We start from the raw sequence: 15297 nt of genomic DNA on the forward strand, positions 1-15297 counted from the left end.
TTTTCTCCCTAGTTTATTCATCAAACTATATTCCAAAGGAAAGCAGAGTGATTATTTTAAGAAATCTTTCATGTACTCCATGAAGTATCATGGACATCAGCTCATAAACGGCCTTGGGCAAATCACTTAATTTTTGTGTCAGTTTTTATGTCTCTCTTTTTCTTCTAATGGTAGAATTAGTTTTCCTGTCATCTCCTGCTTGTTCAGTCTCTTCATTTGGAGGAATAATCTGCTTTGTTACAAGGAATTATGTATTTTCATATTCTACAATTTTGGATTCTGTTAAGAGAAAAGCAAACTGAGCAGAAATGGCTCATTTTTACCTAACACATAATTTATAGATAGATAAGAAATTCACTAAGTATTTTAATAATAATGAAAGCCTTTATTTCTTAAAAAATTTTATTTTATGGCATATTGAACAAATGTTAAATAGCAGGAGCAGGAACAGACCCTGTTTGAGTAACTGAATGGATAAAGAGTTGGATTTAATCTCAAAGAACTGGGTTCTAATCTAGCTTCTTACATGTCAGCTACATGATCATGATTTGGTTTCTTCATCTATAAATGGCAGATTATGTCTGCAGTACCTGCCCCATAAGTTGTTGCAAATTGACATTGAAATGTTCATTTCATAAATTAAGAAGCACCAAAGGAAGAAATGTGGCTAGTAAACAGTTAGTTTGAAAAAGGTTCTAGGGGAGAGAGGGTTCCTTTAGAGCTCAATATGCACCACAGTGACATGGAAGCAAAAAAAAAAAATAATTTCAGAATGAGGGTCAAAGGTTCTTGAGATAATAGCTCTGCTTTACTCTGATTGGGGTTCATCTGGTATATTGTTTTCATTATGGGGGTCTCCATTTCTGGAAAGATATAAACTCTCTCTCTCTCTCTCTCTCTCTCTGTGTCTGTCTGTCTGTCTCTCTCTCTCTCTCTCTCTCTCTCTCTCTGTAATTCTTAAGTGTCTGAAGCCAGATTGAACTCAGGTACTCCTGATTCCAGGGCCGGTGCTCTATCTACTGCGCCACCTAGCCGCCCCTTGGAAACTTTTTGAACTCTACATTTGTTTCTTTTTTTTGGTACAGGCATAGCTTGAATCTTAAATTTCGAGATTTTTAAGCTTAAAATTACAGGGCCTTCTGACATTTTTCTCATCCTTAATCTCTACTAATATCTTAAGTCATTAATACAGACACCTTTAGAAAAAAAATCTTTCACCTGCATAATGTAGTCTTATTTTGTTCTTGCTGATAAAACTGATGCTTTGTGACTGTCCAGAGCTTCCTAATAGTTTTTTCTCCTTTATAGATTGTTACTTGTTTTTCCCCTGCTATTTCAAAGTAGTGCCTAGAATCATGCTCTCAGGAAAAACTTAAGTACTTGTGCTAGGAAAAACAGCAGAAATAAATGGTTATATTTATAACCTTATATGCCTTTAAATTACAAGACCTTAAGATTAAGGTCTTGTTTAAAGAAACCATCTATAATTACATAGTTTATATGAATGAATTTTGTGATCCTTTTGTTCTTGTTTATAGTAAATGCTCGTTCATGTCTCATGAACCCATATCACAATTGGCCTCTTAGCTAAGACTTTTAAGAGTGCCAAAGACTGACAGGAGCAAAATTGAATTAACCTTAGAGATAGATTTACAAAGTCAGGGCACAGAAAACTTGATTACCTAACTTTAGGGTAGCTTTAATTGTAAAATCACCAAACTGTTGCAGCCTGGACCGTGAGTTTGAGCCTGGACAAAAAAAAAATCTGAATACAGGTGATTTTTCCTGATTCTTAAATTTTTGCTTTATAAATTATTGCTATAGGATTCTTTTAAATGGCGAACTCTTTGCATGCATATAACTTTTTAAAAAAATAATACATTTATTAGACAAATATAAATATGTTTACATATGAAGAGCAGTATCAACCTTTGCAAGTAATGCATTCAGACTTCAAGAATCCATGAATCATGAATAGATTCAGACCTTGAAGGGACCTCAAAGGTCCCTTAAAGGTACTAATGAGATTATGGAAAGGCAGCATTATTTTTGGTGGACTGTGAATTGGTAGAACCATTCTGGAAAGTATTTTGAAGGTAATGTAAATTAAGTGATCAAAATGTCTACACCTTTTGAACCAGATGTGACGTACTCCAAGGAGGTTATTTACTAAAGAGAGGCTTTTTATATATATATATCACATTATTTATAGCAGCACTTTTTGTAGTAGCCAAGAACTAAAAACAAATAGATGCCTATCAATTGAGGAATGATTAAATAAATATGATCTAGAATATTAATGGAATATTGCAGTGCTATAACCAACAGTGAGCATGATAAATACTGGGAATTTATGCAGTGACTTTAGAACTAATGAATGGAGAAGTAAGAGAGCTTAGAATCTAGTAAATGATCATATAAATAGAACTGCAAAACAATCAAAATTGAATGTCTAAAAGAAGAGATAAAAGGTCACATACAACTCTTTTACCAAGATGGGGGTCTACAGATGTAGAACTCCACTTAAAATGTGAAGTGTTTTTTTTTTAATTTATGTGTTGGCTTTGATATAGAGTGAGAAAAGTAGATAGTGTAAAAAAGAATGAAAGATATCAGCTATATCTATTTTTAAAAATAGGAACTGCCACTGTAACAATATCTTCATATACAACAGAAATTTTCTATTCACTATTTAAAAGAATAATAGTTTGTAAAGAAACCAAGGACAAGTAGGAAAAATCATCTGTGTTTTGATTTTTTTTTTTGTTCAGACCCAGAAAAGATAACCTCTTGGTAATGACCAAGACCTTATCCTCCAGTATTCTATCTATACTGTTTTGTTTACACATCTTAAACCTCAAGAGAAGTATTCTTAATTAGCAATAGTTGACACCAGTTCTTAAAACAGCCTTAGCAAACCCTTCGTGCTTTGACTCTCCTCTACTCCTGAAATTTTATTTTTTTTAAGTTTCTAGTGAGGCCCTAATCATCACATACATTGTCCTTTTTCAGTCTTCAATATTCTTTTTTCAGTCCTCATTCTCCTTGACTTCTCTGTGGATAATTATCACTATTGACTAACCTCCATCTTTGAAAAATTCTTTCATTGGTTTCTGTGACATAGTGTCTGTTCTTTCTTTCTCGGTCTTTTCTCTTTCTTTACTTTTTCCTGGTTCTTATTATAGACATCCAAGTTTCAGCCTTGGCAAGCCTTTTATTTTTTCTTTGTTTTATCTTCAGTAATTTCAGTCTCTGTCATGTTTAACTTGATCTCTTAAATCTCTTACTATATACTTCAAGGCTCTCATTTCTCATCTAAAGGTCATTCTTGCATTTCCAACTACTTGGTATATACTTCCATTGAATTGTCCTGTAGTCATCTTAAAATGGTTTCTAAAACTGATTTCGTCACCTTGTTTCCTAAACTACCTTCATCTTCTCAAACTCATTTCCATTAATGAATGCTTACTATAATTCTCTCAGTTATCCTACTTTGAATTTCTTACTATCCTGATATTCAATTAGTAGGAAAGTACTTTTGATTATTGTTAAATTTATATATTTTTTCATTATCTCTACCAACATCCTAGTTTAGACCTGTATCAAGATATGCCTGGATTATTGCAATAACTTCCTAAGTGGTCTCTTTATCTATAGTCTTCTTTCATATATCTAATCTATTTTCTATACTTATTGAATATTTGAATGACTGTATCTTCCTAAAGCACCACAACTTCATCATGTTTCTTTTCTATTCAGAAATCTTCATTCTAGGGTCAGCTAGGTGGCAGTGGATACAGCACCGGTCCTGGAGTCAGGAGGACCTAAGTTCAAATCTGGCCTCAGACACTTAATAATACCTAGCTGTGTGATCTTGGGCAAGTCACTCAACCCCATTGCCTTTCAAAAAAACTAAAAAAAATAAAAAGAAAGATGAAAAAGCTATGAAAATACACCTGATAAGGAAATTGAGCTTTCAAGAAAGGAAACTGCATAGGATACTGTTTGCCCTGAGTTCCAGATTTATGGCTTCTGCTTTCCCTTTTGAATTCTACTATAAATATCTCATTTTCTAATAGCTAATTTTAAACCATTCTGTGTACAATGCACTGGTGCTAAAAGTGCTGGGGAGAAAGTGATGAAGATGTAGTTCCCTCTAAAGAAATTTTAATATGGGAAATAAGAAACAGATAAGTACACTACAATTAAAATAGCATAAATAAAAATGAGGGAAACAGAATGGCTGTGATAGGAGAGGAGAGAGATCAATGTGGGAGGGTGATGAATTAGGGAACGCTTCATAGAGAATGTGGTACCTGGTACCATGGACCTGATGGAAGGGAAGAAAAGTTTTTAACCATCAAAGATGGGGATAGAGTCAATTCAATATAAGGCATTTAACAAAGTTTGTCATTATGCCATTAGGGACAAAATGGAGAGGTATGGACTGGATGATATTAGCATTAAGTGGGTTCTGAACTAGATGAATGACCAGTCCAAAGGGATGATTGATTGAATAATTTAGCTTCTTTGATACAATGTGCTAGTGTTCTACTCAATATTTTTTAACAATTGGATGAAGATATAAATAGGAAAATTGCAGCTGATAGGAAGCTTGAAGGGGGGGGTGGCTAATTCATTGAACAACAGAACTGGGATCCAAAAAAAACTGACTAGTCTAGAGCAATGGGCCAAACCAAGAAAATGAAATTTATAAAGGGAGAAATAGAAAATGTTCTGTGTGATTGTTTTTTTGGACCCAAAAACAGGATGTGAGAATGTTGCTAGGCAACCATTCATGGGGAAAATATATTTGGATTTTAATAGACTACAAGCTCAATATGAGTCATCAGTGTGACACAGCAGCTAAAATAGTAATGCTGTCTTTGCTTTCATTAAGAGAGGTGAGGCATCATAATATCTAGAATGAAGATGACAGGGTACTGAGCTACTCAGCATCACACAGTATCCTGAAGTTCTAGAGTGCACATTTTTGGAAGGACCTTGATAAACTGGAATGCACCCAGAGGAAGACAGCAAGGTTGGTGAGGGAACCAGAGACCATGTCCTATTAGGCTCCGCTGAAGGAACTGGAGATGTTTAGCTCAAAGAAGAGTGCTATAGGGAGCCACTGGGGCTGTTCAACTCTTGAAAAAGTTGATGTGTAGAAGAGTATTCCACTCTTAACTGATGCCAGGGGTTAGGCCTCAGAGTTGAAACTTTGAAGAGAAGAATTACAGTTAAAACTTGATATAAAGCAAAAGGCTTTTAAGCCAGTAAGGTTGTTCAAAAGTGAAAGCTAAAGAGCCCACTTGTTGGAATTTTGTAATGTAGATTCTTGTGAAGAATGCATTGACCTAAATGAAGTTGTAAGTCATTTTTAAAACTTAATGTTCATTCAAAAAAGGACATTTGGGGTTGCTGTTGAGTCTAAAGACCAGATCTAGCTTTGCTATCAACAGGCTTGCAAGGGAGCATGCTGTTTCATTTCTCTGGGCCTCATTTTCATCATCTATTAAATGGAAGGGTTGAATTGGATTATTTCTAGGATTGTTTTTAGGTGAAATTATCTATGTTTCCAAGTACAAAACATAAGACCCCTTGCTTATTTACAAATAAGATATAAGAAAGTTAAATAACAATTTTAAAAAATTTGGACTCTAACGGTAGACCTCTTTTGATAACTTATTTTTTGTATGAATTACTAGAAAAACTTGCCTTTGTAGAAAGACAATATGAAATAGTACTTTTAAAATCTCTTTAATAGTTCTGAATAGTCTAAGTTTGCTTATGCTCTGAAGATGCTCAGTAATGTAACAGATTGCTTGAAAAAACTTTAGACACCAAGTTATTATTTCAAGTTGTTATGAGGTGTGAAATTCAGAATTGAAATTTCATTTTCATTGAAATGTTAAGTTTTATTTATAGTATTTATAATCATGCTATCATTTGTCTCAGTAAATTTGGTTGTGATAATAAAGTTTCCTTCATATATTCCATTCAAAATGTGGTTTTTGGAGATCTAGGTTTTACTTCCCATACTTCCAAATATATTTCCTATATTTCCATTTTGATACAGTTACTTCTGTATGAGATTTGGCTTCAAGGAATAATTGATTTTAAATATTTTAGGTCAACTTTTGAATAGATAGGTAACACCCATGTTTTCCTATATTTTTATTTATAGATGCCTCTTCAAATGAACAACAAGATCTTTTCTGTCAGAAGTTGCAGCAGTGTTGCGTACTATTTGATTTCATGGACTCTGTTGCAGACTTGAAAAGCAAAGAAATTAAAAGGGCAACACTGAATGAACTGATTGAGTATGTTTCAACAAATCGTGGTGTGCTTGTTGAATCAACATATTCTGATATAGTAAAAATGGTAAGCTTCTAGATTTATGTTCCTTTAGATTTACCCTTGATTAAAATTAGGTGTGACACTATAACTGTCCAAAGTAATGAAACTGTCTTTTTTAAAAAAAGCAAATATCTCAGAATTTATATATTGTAACAGTCACCTTGGAAACTGACTACAGCTACAGAAGAAAACAGAAGGAAGACCAGAAAGAATCACAGACAAGTAGGACAACTTTGAAAGATACATTTGGAATTTATTTTAACAATTATTAATAAAAGCAAGTTGTATATAACAGACATAGTTTAACATATAATCCTCTTCATCTACCATGTATAGGGAAATACCCATTTTAATTTTAAAATTAATTTTAAATTAGTTATTCAAAGTGAACTTCATTTGGTAGTTATATTTTACTTCCATTTATTAAATAAAAGAAGAGATGTGGGGTGGCTAGGTGGCGCAGTGGATAGAGCACTAGCCTTGGAGTCAGGAGTACCTGAGTTCAAATCCGGCCTCAGACACTTAATAATTACCTAGCCTTGTAGCCTTGGGCAAGCCACTTAACCCCATTGCCTTGCAAAAACTTAAAAAAAGAGAGAGAGAGAGAGAGATGCTCAAATCATAATTTACTTGTAAAATATGATTTTTTAAAATTATCTGGGATTTAGCTGAAACTTTGGCAGGAACATTTTGTTTAAAGGTGCTTAGGATAAAAGTTTAAAAAAAGAGACTTTTTGTCCTCTATGTCCAATTCAGTAAGCATTTAATCAAGCTCACTTTGTGTTTTTCTTTACATATTCTCATTTCATTCTTTCTGTCTTACTGGTTGTTCCTCCATTCCATTCCATCTCTGGAACTTTAAACCTTTGTCATCCGGATGATCTTCCATGGCTCAACTTCCCTCCCTCCTCACCTGTACTTCACGGAATCTCTGGTTTTTGTCAAATCACTGCTCAGCTGTCACCTTCTTTAGAACAGTTTTTGATCCTCTTGTTTTCACCCTTGAAATTATTTTGTATGACTTTGTATATATCTTGTATGCACTCATTCTTGTGTAGGTTATATCTTCCCCTATCCCACCAGGGCAATGTGTATTTCTTGATACCAGAGACAATTTTCTTTGCTTTTGATCCAAAGAATTCTTGTGCTTAGTATGTTTTTGAATTTTATTGAAATGAGTTGATTACAAAGAGTGACTAAAAGCTTTAGATATTGAAGAAAAGGATAAAAATGACATTAAAAATGTGAGTAACAGTTACAGTGGATAAAGATCTACTTGTCCTTGGGAGTTTAAAAACACAAAAAGAAGCTGGATTCAGTCTGCTTCCCACATATCTGAACTGAGTGTCCATGCATAGTTCAGTCAGGCCCCTAACTGACCAGCCTTTGACACATCTGAACTGAATGGCCACAGGCAAATCTCTTAAGGCCCCCAGGCAACTACATCCTTAGGAACAATTAAATTATGGATCTGACTGGAGAAAATACTATGAGGTCTTTTGTGAAGAAATCATTTTATTGCTTTTACTAGGGTGCTGAAGTTAACATATCCAGATTTAAGGGATACCTAATTCATCTTATCAAATTGTGATTACAAGTACAAATGTAATCTTTAGATTTTAAACCTACATATAGAAAGTTTGCCAAGGTGGTCAAGTTCATTCCATATTAAGATCATTGAAGAAATTTTGAGGCTGTTTAGACAGAGAAGGAAAAGTACTTGGGAGGTTGGAGGTGGGGAGAAGTCTATTCTAGGCAAAATATTTGACTGAAGTCTACCAATAAACCATTAGGGACACAGTGGAGAGGTGTGGACTGTATAATATTATAATTAGGTGGATTATGAACTAGTCGAATGACCAGTTCAAAGGAATGATTAATTGAATGTCAATTGTGCTTCTTTGATACAATGTGCCTGTGCCAGTACTCAATATTTTGAACAATGGGATGAAGATATAGATAGGAAAAATTTTGTGATGATGAGAAGCTTGAACATTGAACAATAGAACTGAGATCTAAAAAGAACTTTGTAGTCTAGAGCACAAAAATATTACCTAAATGCTATAAATAAATTAAAACCTAGAATATTCTTAAGTGGTAGTGCCTCTTCTACTTTCAGGCTTCTCCTTTAAATTTGTGATGGAAGGCACTATGATTTAATGAGTCTTCTTTGAAACAAATGATGAGAAAAATACTTGATGCCCATTATATGCCTCTTTTGCATATGATCTCTACCCCAGCCTAGTAGGATGGATAGTACAAAAAAAAGCACTAAATATACCACAAAATGAGTATACATGATAAGTATGAAAAGCATCAAGTGTGAGAACTGAGGAGGGAAAGAGAATTTCTCTGATGGAAATAATCAGGTCCAGTTTTCACTTGCAATTTCTATTCCTGAGATAAGGAGTTCAAAAGATAGATGAGTGACAAAGTATTTATTATGAATCAATCACTGTGCTTGGGTATTGGGGACACCAAAACCCAAAAGAAAAGAATCCCTTCTCTCTAGGGGCATCATCTATCCTGGTCAGTTCTAAGATGGAGCATTTAGGTGTGGGGAGAGCAAGGCATCTGATTTAGGCGAGACTGAGAGAAAGAAAAGGGCACTCTGGGTAGAAACTTTTATGATGTGAATAGAAACAATAGAAGCAGCCCTCAAACCAATTTAAGACAAATTTGGAGAGAATATCTAATCCTCATACAACCTAATTTACCTAGGCAGCCATGACTTTTGAGGAAGGGGAAGGTCAGTCAGAGAGGAATAAATCTGAGATGCTGGGAGTAGGAGTTGGAGTGGAGAAGCTGGGGAAGAAAGCTTGTTTCCTTCCCATTTTACTGTATTGCTAACTATATGCAAACCTCTATTATTGAGGCATTGCTGGAATGTAAGGTTTGTCAGTGCCTTAAGGCAAGGTTTCTCCTCTCTTTCTTTCCTAGTTAATCTATGATCAAGGTAGATTTCATGTTTTTTCCTTTCCTTTCCTTTCCTTTTTTTTTTTTTTTTTAACCAGGCAATAGCATTTAAGTGACTTGCTCAAAATCATACAGCTAAGTGTGAGTGTCTGAGGCAGGGTTTGAATTCAGGTCCTCCTGACTCCATGGCCAGTGCTGTATCCACTGTGCCACCTAGCTGCCCCCAAGGAAGAGGCTTCATGAAAGAGATTGCATCAGAAATGGATCTTGAGAGAGGGGTACAATTTCACCAGTGGAGATGAACTAGAATAGGATACTTCAGATGTAGGGAATGGTATGATCAGAGACCCCAAAAGGGAGGACTTTAGGAAGTTTTGGTACATAGTGAATTTTAGTACAGTTTGGCTTGAAGGAAATAGCTGGATAGGTAAGGTGCCTCAGATTTTGGAGGGTCTTAAAGAGGGTCTTAGGCTAGATATGTGTATACTTAATTCTGATGAAGCAGTTGCTTCATCAGCTCTTTATAGAATGATGAAAATGTCAGAGATGAGGGAATTGAAAGAAGGGATCAGAGGCTAGAAGACAATGTCAGTCATTCAGGTGAGTTATAAAAGCATGCATTAGCCTTCAAGGTTCCCACATCCTTAAATCTATCTCTATTCATTTTCTCTGTATGTGTGGGTGGGAGAGATGCTAGAGAGGTGCTCATCAATTGGGAAATGGCTGTACAAATTATGGCATATAAATGTAATGGAATGTGATTTTACCGTAAGCAATGATGAAGAGGAGTGGTTTCAGAGAAACCTGAGAAAATTAATGATACAGAACTAATACAGAGTGAAGTAAGAAGAAATAGGGAGACAATTTCTACCAAAGAAAGAACATTGTAAAGACAAACCACGTTGGAAGACTTAAGAACCCTTGATCAGCTACAATTTTAGAAGACTTATTGTGAAACATGATACCCATCCCTTTGACAGGTAAAGGATTCAGTACAAAATGAGACATGTCTATTTGGACGTGGACAGGCAATTTCTTTCATTGACTATGCACATTTTTTTTTTGGTGGGGCAATGGAGTTAAGTGACTTGCCCAAGGCCAAATAGCCAGTAGCAAGTGTCTGAGGTAGGATTTGCGGCACCATCTAGCTGTCCTATACTATGTATATTTTTTGCAAAGATTTTTTTTTCAGTGAAAAAGGGCAGGTGAAGTAAGAGACAGAGAAAAATAGATTTTTGATCTTTTAAAATAATTATTTTTTTAATGGACTTGAAAAAATGAATTCTTCATTGGGTATTGGGGAGGAATGCCCCAACATGATGAAATGAGAAAATTTTTAATAACAGCTCATAGGGTGGAGAGAGACACCATTCAAAATGAATTTGACCTCATCAAGGTCCAAACATGATAAAAAGGGAAGGATAACTTCTAAATAGAAATAACATCTTTTGCCTTAGAAATGTATATGTTGCCTTTTGGTGGTCCTGGGGTACTTTTGTGCTAATGGAATACTCATTGACCATCTAAAAATTGACTGTTTTTATTGTGGGTAAGAACTCTTTCACTTCCAGCTATACTCTTATCAAAGAGGTTTTTAATGTCCCAAATCCCTGTCAGTGTCTATTAAAAGGATTTCATTCTAAAACTTAATCTAAGGCAGGAGTTCCTGGTTCTTTTTACTATCAAGAATCCCTTCAGCAGTCTAGTGAATTATTTGAGACTCTTCTTTAGTTTAATGGTTTATAGACCTCTTAGGGAGTCTGCGGATCACAAGTTAAGATCCATTGATCTAAAGCAACATGTTCTCCTGACATTTGTGCTGACTTTTGCTTCAGAAGACTTGGGTTTGAATTCAGACTCTGCTATTTATGACCTTTGTCATTTTTATTTCTTTGAGCCTCATTTCTTTACCTGTGAAAATAGATGGGGGATACTGCTTAGAGCAATAGACCTGGAATCACAATGACAGCTCCTACTTTTTAGGTTTTGGCAAGGCAGTGGGGTTAAGTGACTTGCCTATGGCCACATAGCTAGGTAATTATTAAGTATCTGAGGCCTGATTCCAGGACCAGTGCTCTATCCACTGTGTTACCTTGCCACCCCAGACAACTATTACTTATCAGCTGTGAGGATCAAATGAGATATTTGTAGAGAACTTAATACAATACTGCCACTTGTTAGCTGTTTTATAAATGTGAGATTATTCTTTAGGGCAGCTAAGTTGCTCAGTGGGTAGTGCTCCAGGCCTGGAGTCATCAGGACCTGAGTTCAAATCCAGTCACAGATACTTGCAAGTTGTGTAACTCTGGGCAAGTTAATTAACTCTGTTGGCCTCAGTTTCCTCTTCTGTAAGATGAGCTGGAGAAGGAAATGGCAAACTATTCTGGTATCTTTGCCAAGAAAAGACTCCAAATGGGGTCACAAAGAGTCAGAGATTACTGAAATGAATAAACAACAACAGCTTATTATTCTTTTTATTAAAGTAAAGGGATTAGACTAGGTATATCTTTGAGATGTCTTCCAGTAATCTGTCATATATCCTTTACTTACATTTATGTTGGGTTTTTTAAATGAGACCTTAGGGAAGAAAATGAAAATTTCTCCCTTGTCTTCAATGATTTAAAATATTTCTTGATTAGGTACTCTTTGAAACTTTTTGAAAGATAGGTGTATGCTCATTATCAAAGTTGTCTTTAGGGAGAAAAGAAACTTTTGTTGTTGAGTTGTTTTGATTAAGTCTTATGCTTCATGATCCCATTTGGGGTTTTCATGGCAAAGTTGCTGAAGTGGTTTGTCTTTTCCTTCTCCAGCTTATTTTACAGATAAGAAACTGAGATAAACAGTATTAACTGTTGACTTGCCCAGGGTCACATAGTTAACTACATTTGAACTCATGAAAATGAATCTTCTTGATTCCAAGCCCATTGATCTATTCACTGTGCCACCAAAACCAAAAAACCCAAACATTGAGTCAGATCAGCTATGGTACTGTACCCTGTCATTGTCTTCTTCAAATATGAAGTGTATAGACCCATACTCTATCTTAGATCAGGTGAAATTTAGTTTCTACTTTTGAAAAGTTACAAATATTGAATTGTTTATCAAGACAAATATTTTACTTGAAAAATTTAAGTTATCTAAGTAGGCCCAAGTTGCCTGGATACCCTGGCAGAAAAAAAAATAGAATAGCATCTATTTTGTTGTTTTTTTGAAAGTGGTGACATGATTAAGAATGACAGTTGGGGGTGGTTTGTATTGTGCTGCTAGAGATGAAGTTTTTTGGACTGGCACAAAATGGTCAAAAGCAAAAACAGTTTCCAAGAATGTTTTCATTATTCAAGAACAAAAAGTCAGAGGTTCAACAATAATCAGATATCATTGCAGTACCAACCATAAATGACACCAACTAGCGAACCGGCAGTCTTATTCCCATGACCGAGAAACCAAAGTCTTTGAGGACTGGGGGAAATAAGATTGCAGTACAGAATAGAACAATTCTGTCATCTTACTGATAATTAGACTATTGGAAGACAAGTTAGCTATATATACTATGTTGTCAAAATTGAAAATATATGGTACTGATTAAGCCATTGAGAGATAGGTTAACTACACCGTGTTGTAACCACTTTGTCTCCAGAAAAACATATATTGGTTGCTATGGTCAGTGAAATGCTGGAGTGCCATGGGGCTTTCCTGACATGGGGGGTTGGGGGTGGGCATGTTTAAAAAGCCAAGAACTCTCACAGCATCCAGACCTTCACCAGAAGTCCTTGGAGTGAAAATGGTTCTGGAAAAGTCAGTGAGCTGATGTCATGGTCTTTTTCAATTATGAAGGATGACAAGACAAAGCAAGCAGTTATTAAGGACTTGATACAAAGAATGGCAAAAGGAGCTTCCTCAAGGAGGAATGGGGAAGTCCAAATGGGGAAGAAGAGGACATGTAAAATAGGAAGAAGACATACCAAAGATAAACTGAGTATTTGCGACATTATCAGGTAGAATGAGAGCCTTCTATGTTACTTTTTTTTTTAACTGAAGAAATGATTAAAGGTAGGTCAGGGGCTCATTAGTTCTTACTCATCATTTTATTGAATGCTGCATTGGTGGTAATAGGAATCTCAGGGATTTGTTGCTTTATTATATTATCCAACTGAAATTTAGAGAAATTAGTATCCATGACCCTGACCTTATTTGTCAGTCCATTTCAAATGTTTGTCTATTTGGGATTATTGTAACTATGTGACTTAATCAGTCTACTTAAGCTAAATTGTAAGATTGTTCTTTTGGTAATGTTTAGTTCCTATATCCAAATATTGCTTCCCTATATGACTTTGTGAATGTAGAGGTGAGATACAAAATAAATTTTCCTGAGGAGCTGTATATATTATGTTTTTTAAAAGTTGAATTGAGGGGCGGCTGGGTGGTGCAGTGGATAGAGCACTGGCCTTGGAGTCAGGAGTACCTGAGTTCAAATCCAGCCTCAGACCCTTAATAATTACCTAGCTGTGTGGCCTTGGGCAAGCCACTTAATCCCACTGCCTTGCAAAAAAAAAAAAAACACTAAAAAAGTTGAATTGAGCAGATTAAGTACTTTTTATGCTAGGTGCAGGAGAGACAGTATAAATGAGCCAGTCAATGCACTCAAAAAATAGGAATTAGACACCTAAACAAATGAAGAATGATACAGTCTATCAGTGCAGAATTTGCCAAATATTTAAGAGGTGGGAGCATATTAAATAATTTTACCCATATTTTAGCAAGCGTTTAATACAATGCTTGTTGATTTTTCAGATTCACTTCATCTTTTGCAGGAAAATGAAGGAAAGAAAGAAAGAAGTAATAATTCAGGGAATAGGAGGGAGAACCTAAGACCAGCCTTCTTTGGATCTGGGATCTAAGATGTGATGAAGTCAAAGAGAGAAATTAGAAATAAGAAAATAATAAAACAAGATGTCTGGATTTTCAAAAGAGTTTTGTTTTTTCTTTAAATGTCATATGAAATTGTGGAATTAACATTGAGTTATAATTTTAAGATGTGCACAGCGCTTTAGGAATATTCTCTCCCTTGGTTTCACAAGGACCCCTCCCCCACAGTGGGTGCAGTGGTCACAAGTTAAGTGAATTGCACAGGACAGAGTTAAAAAGTTTGTGAGACTACATCTGGATTTGTTTTTCCCTGACCCCAATTCCAAGGCTCTGTCACCAGCACCTTAGCTGCCTCATCTTCTGAGGGATCAAAAATTAATCTTCAAAAACAACTGCTTTCTGATTGTCAGACTATCCTTATTGAACAGAATTTAAGTCTACAAATGTGTTTTTGTTTATAGATCAGTGTCAATATCTTCAGGACTCTTCCTCCAAGTGATAATCCAGACTTTGACCCAGAAGAAGATGAGCCGACCCTGGAGGCATCATGGCCTCACATCCAGGTGTGAAACAGAATTGTGTGTTAACTATGTATAATTCAAAGTGAAGAGAATTATTTTGTGCTTGTTCTTGTGTCTTTTACATCTGATGATTAAATTCATAGATAAAATTTATTTTAAAATTTACCCACTTAAATATTTTCTCAATCTCTAAAGAAACAAAAGTATTGAGAAGTCTATTCTTTAAAATGTACTCAACCACACTCTTTCTTCCAAACTGTTTATTCCTACCCCCTCCCCATATATTGTTATTTTTCCCCCTTGAGTGGGCTTTTGAGATATGAAGAAAACGTTGAAACTGAAGACTTTACCATCACCAGAGCTAATTAAAAAAAAAATCTTAAATACAGAAGCATCTTAGATGTGCAAAAAATGATACTAATAAGCAGCTAGGTGACACAGTGGATGGAAAATTGGGATGGGAACCAGAGAGAGACTCATTTTGTTGACTTTAAATCAAACTTGGGCACGTCAATCAAGGCTGATGCCTTAATTTCCTCATCTATAAAATGAGCTGGAGAAATAAAAGTCAAACAACTCCAATATCTTTGCCAAGAAAACCTGAGTCATGAAAAGTTATACATGACTGAAGCAA

At 35.3% G+C, this 15297-nt stretch overlaps 1 protein-coding gene across 3 annotated transcripts in view; it reads left to right on the forward strand.

The window, feature by feature from the left end:
* The window catches only part of PPP2R5A (protein phosphatase 2 regulatory subunit B'alpha), an 85712-nt gene that overhangs the window by 43918 nt on the left and 26497 nt on the right, over positions 1 to 15297 (forward strand). For all 3 annotated transcript variants that reach the window (XM_074222617.1, XM_074222616.1, XM_074222615.1), the window contains exons 2-3: positions 6188 to 6384; positions 14604 to 14705. In XM_074222617.1, the coding sequence (XP_074078718.1) occupies positions 6188 to 6384; positions 14604 to 14705 (299 nt within the window). The remainder of the gene's footprint in view (positions 1 to 6187; positions 6385 to 14603; positions 14706 to 15297) is intronic.

This window comes from Macrotis lagotis, chromosome 2 (genome assembly GCF_037893015.1).
Source record: "Macrotis lagotis isolate mMagLag1 chromosome 2, bilby.v1.9.chrom.fasta, whole genome shotgun sequence".
NCBI classification, from domain to species: domain Eukaryota; kingdom Metazoa; phylum Chordata; class Mammalia; order Peramelemorphia; family Peramelidae; genus Macrotis; species Macrotis lagotis.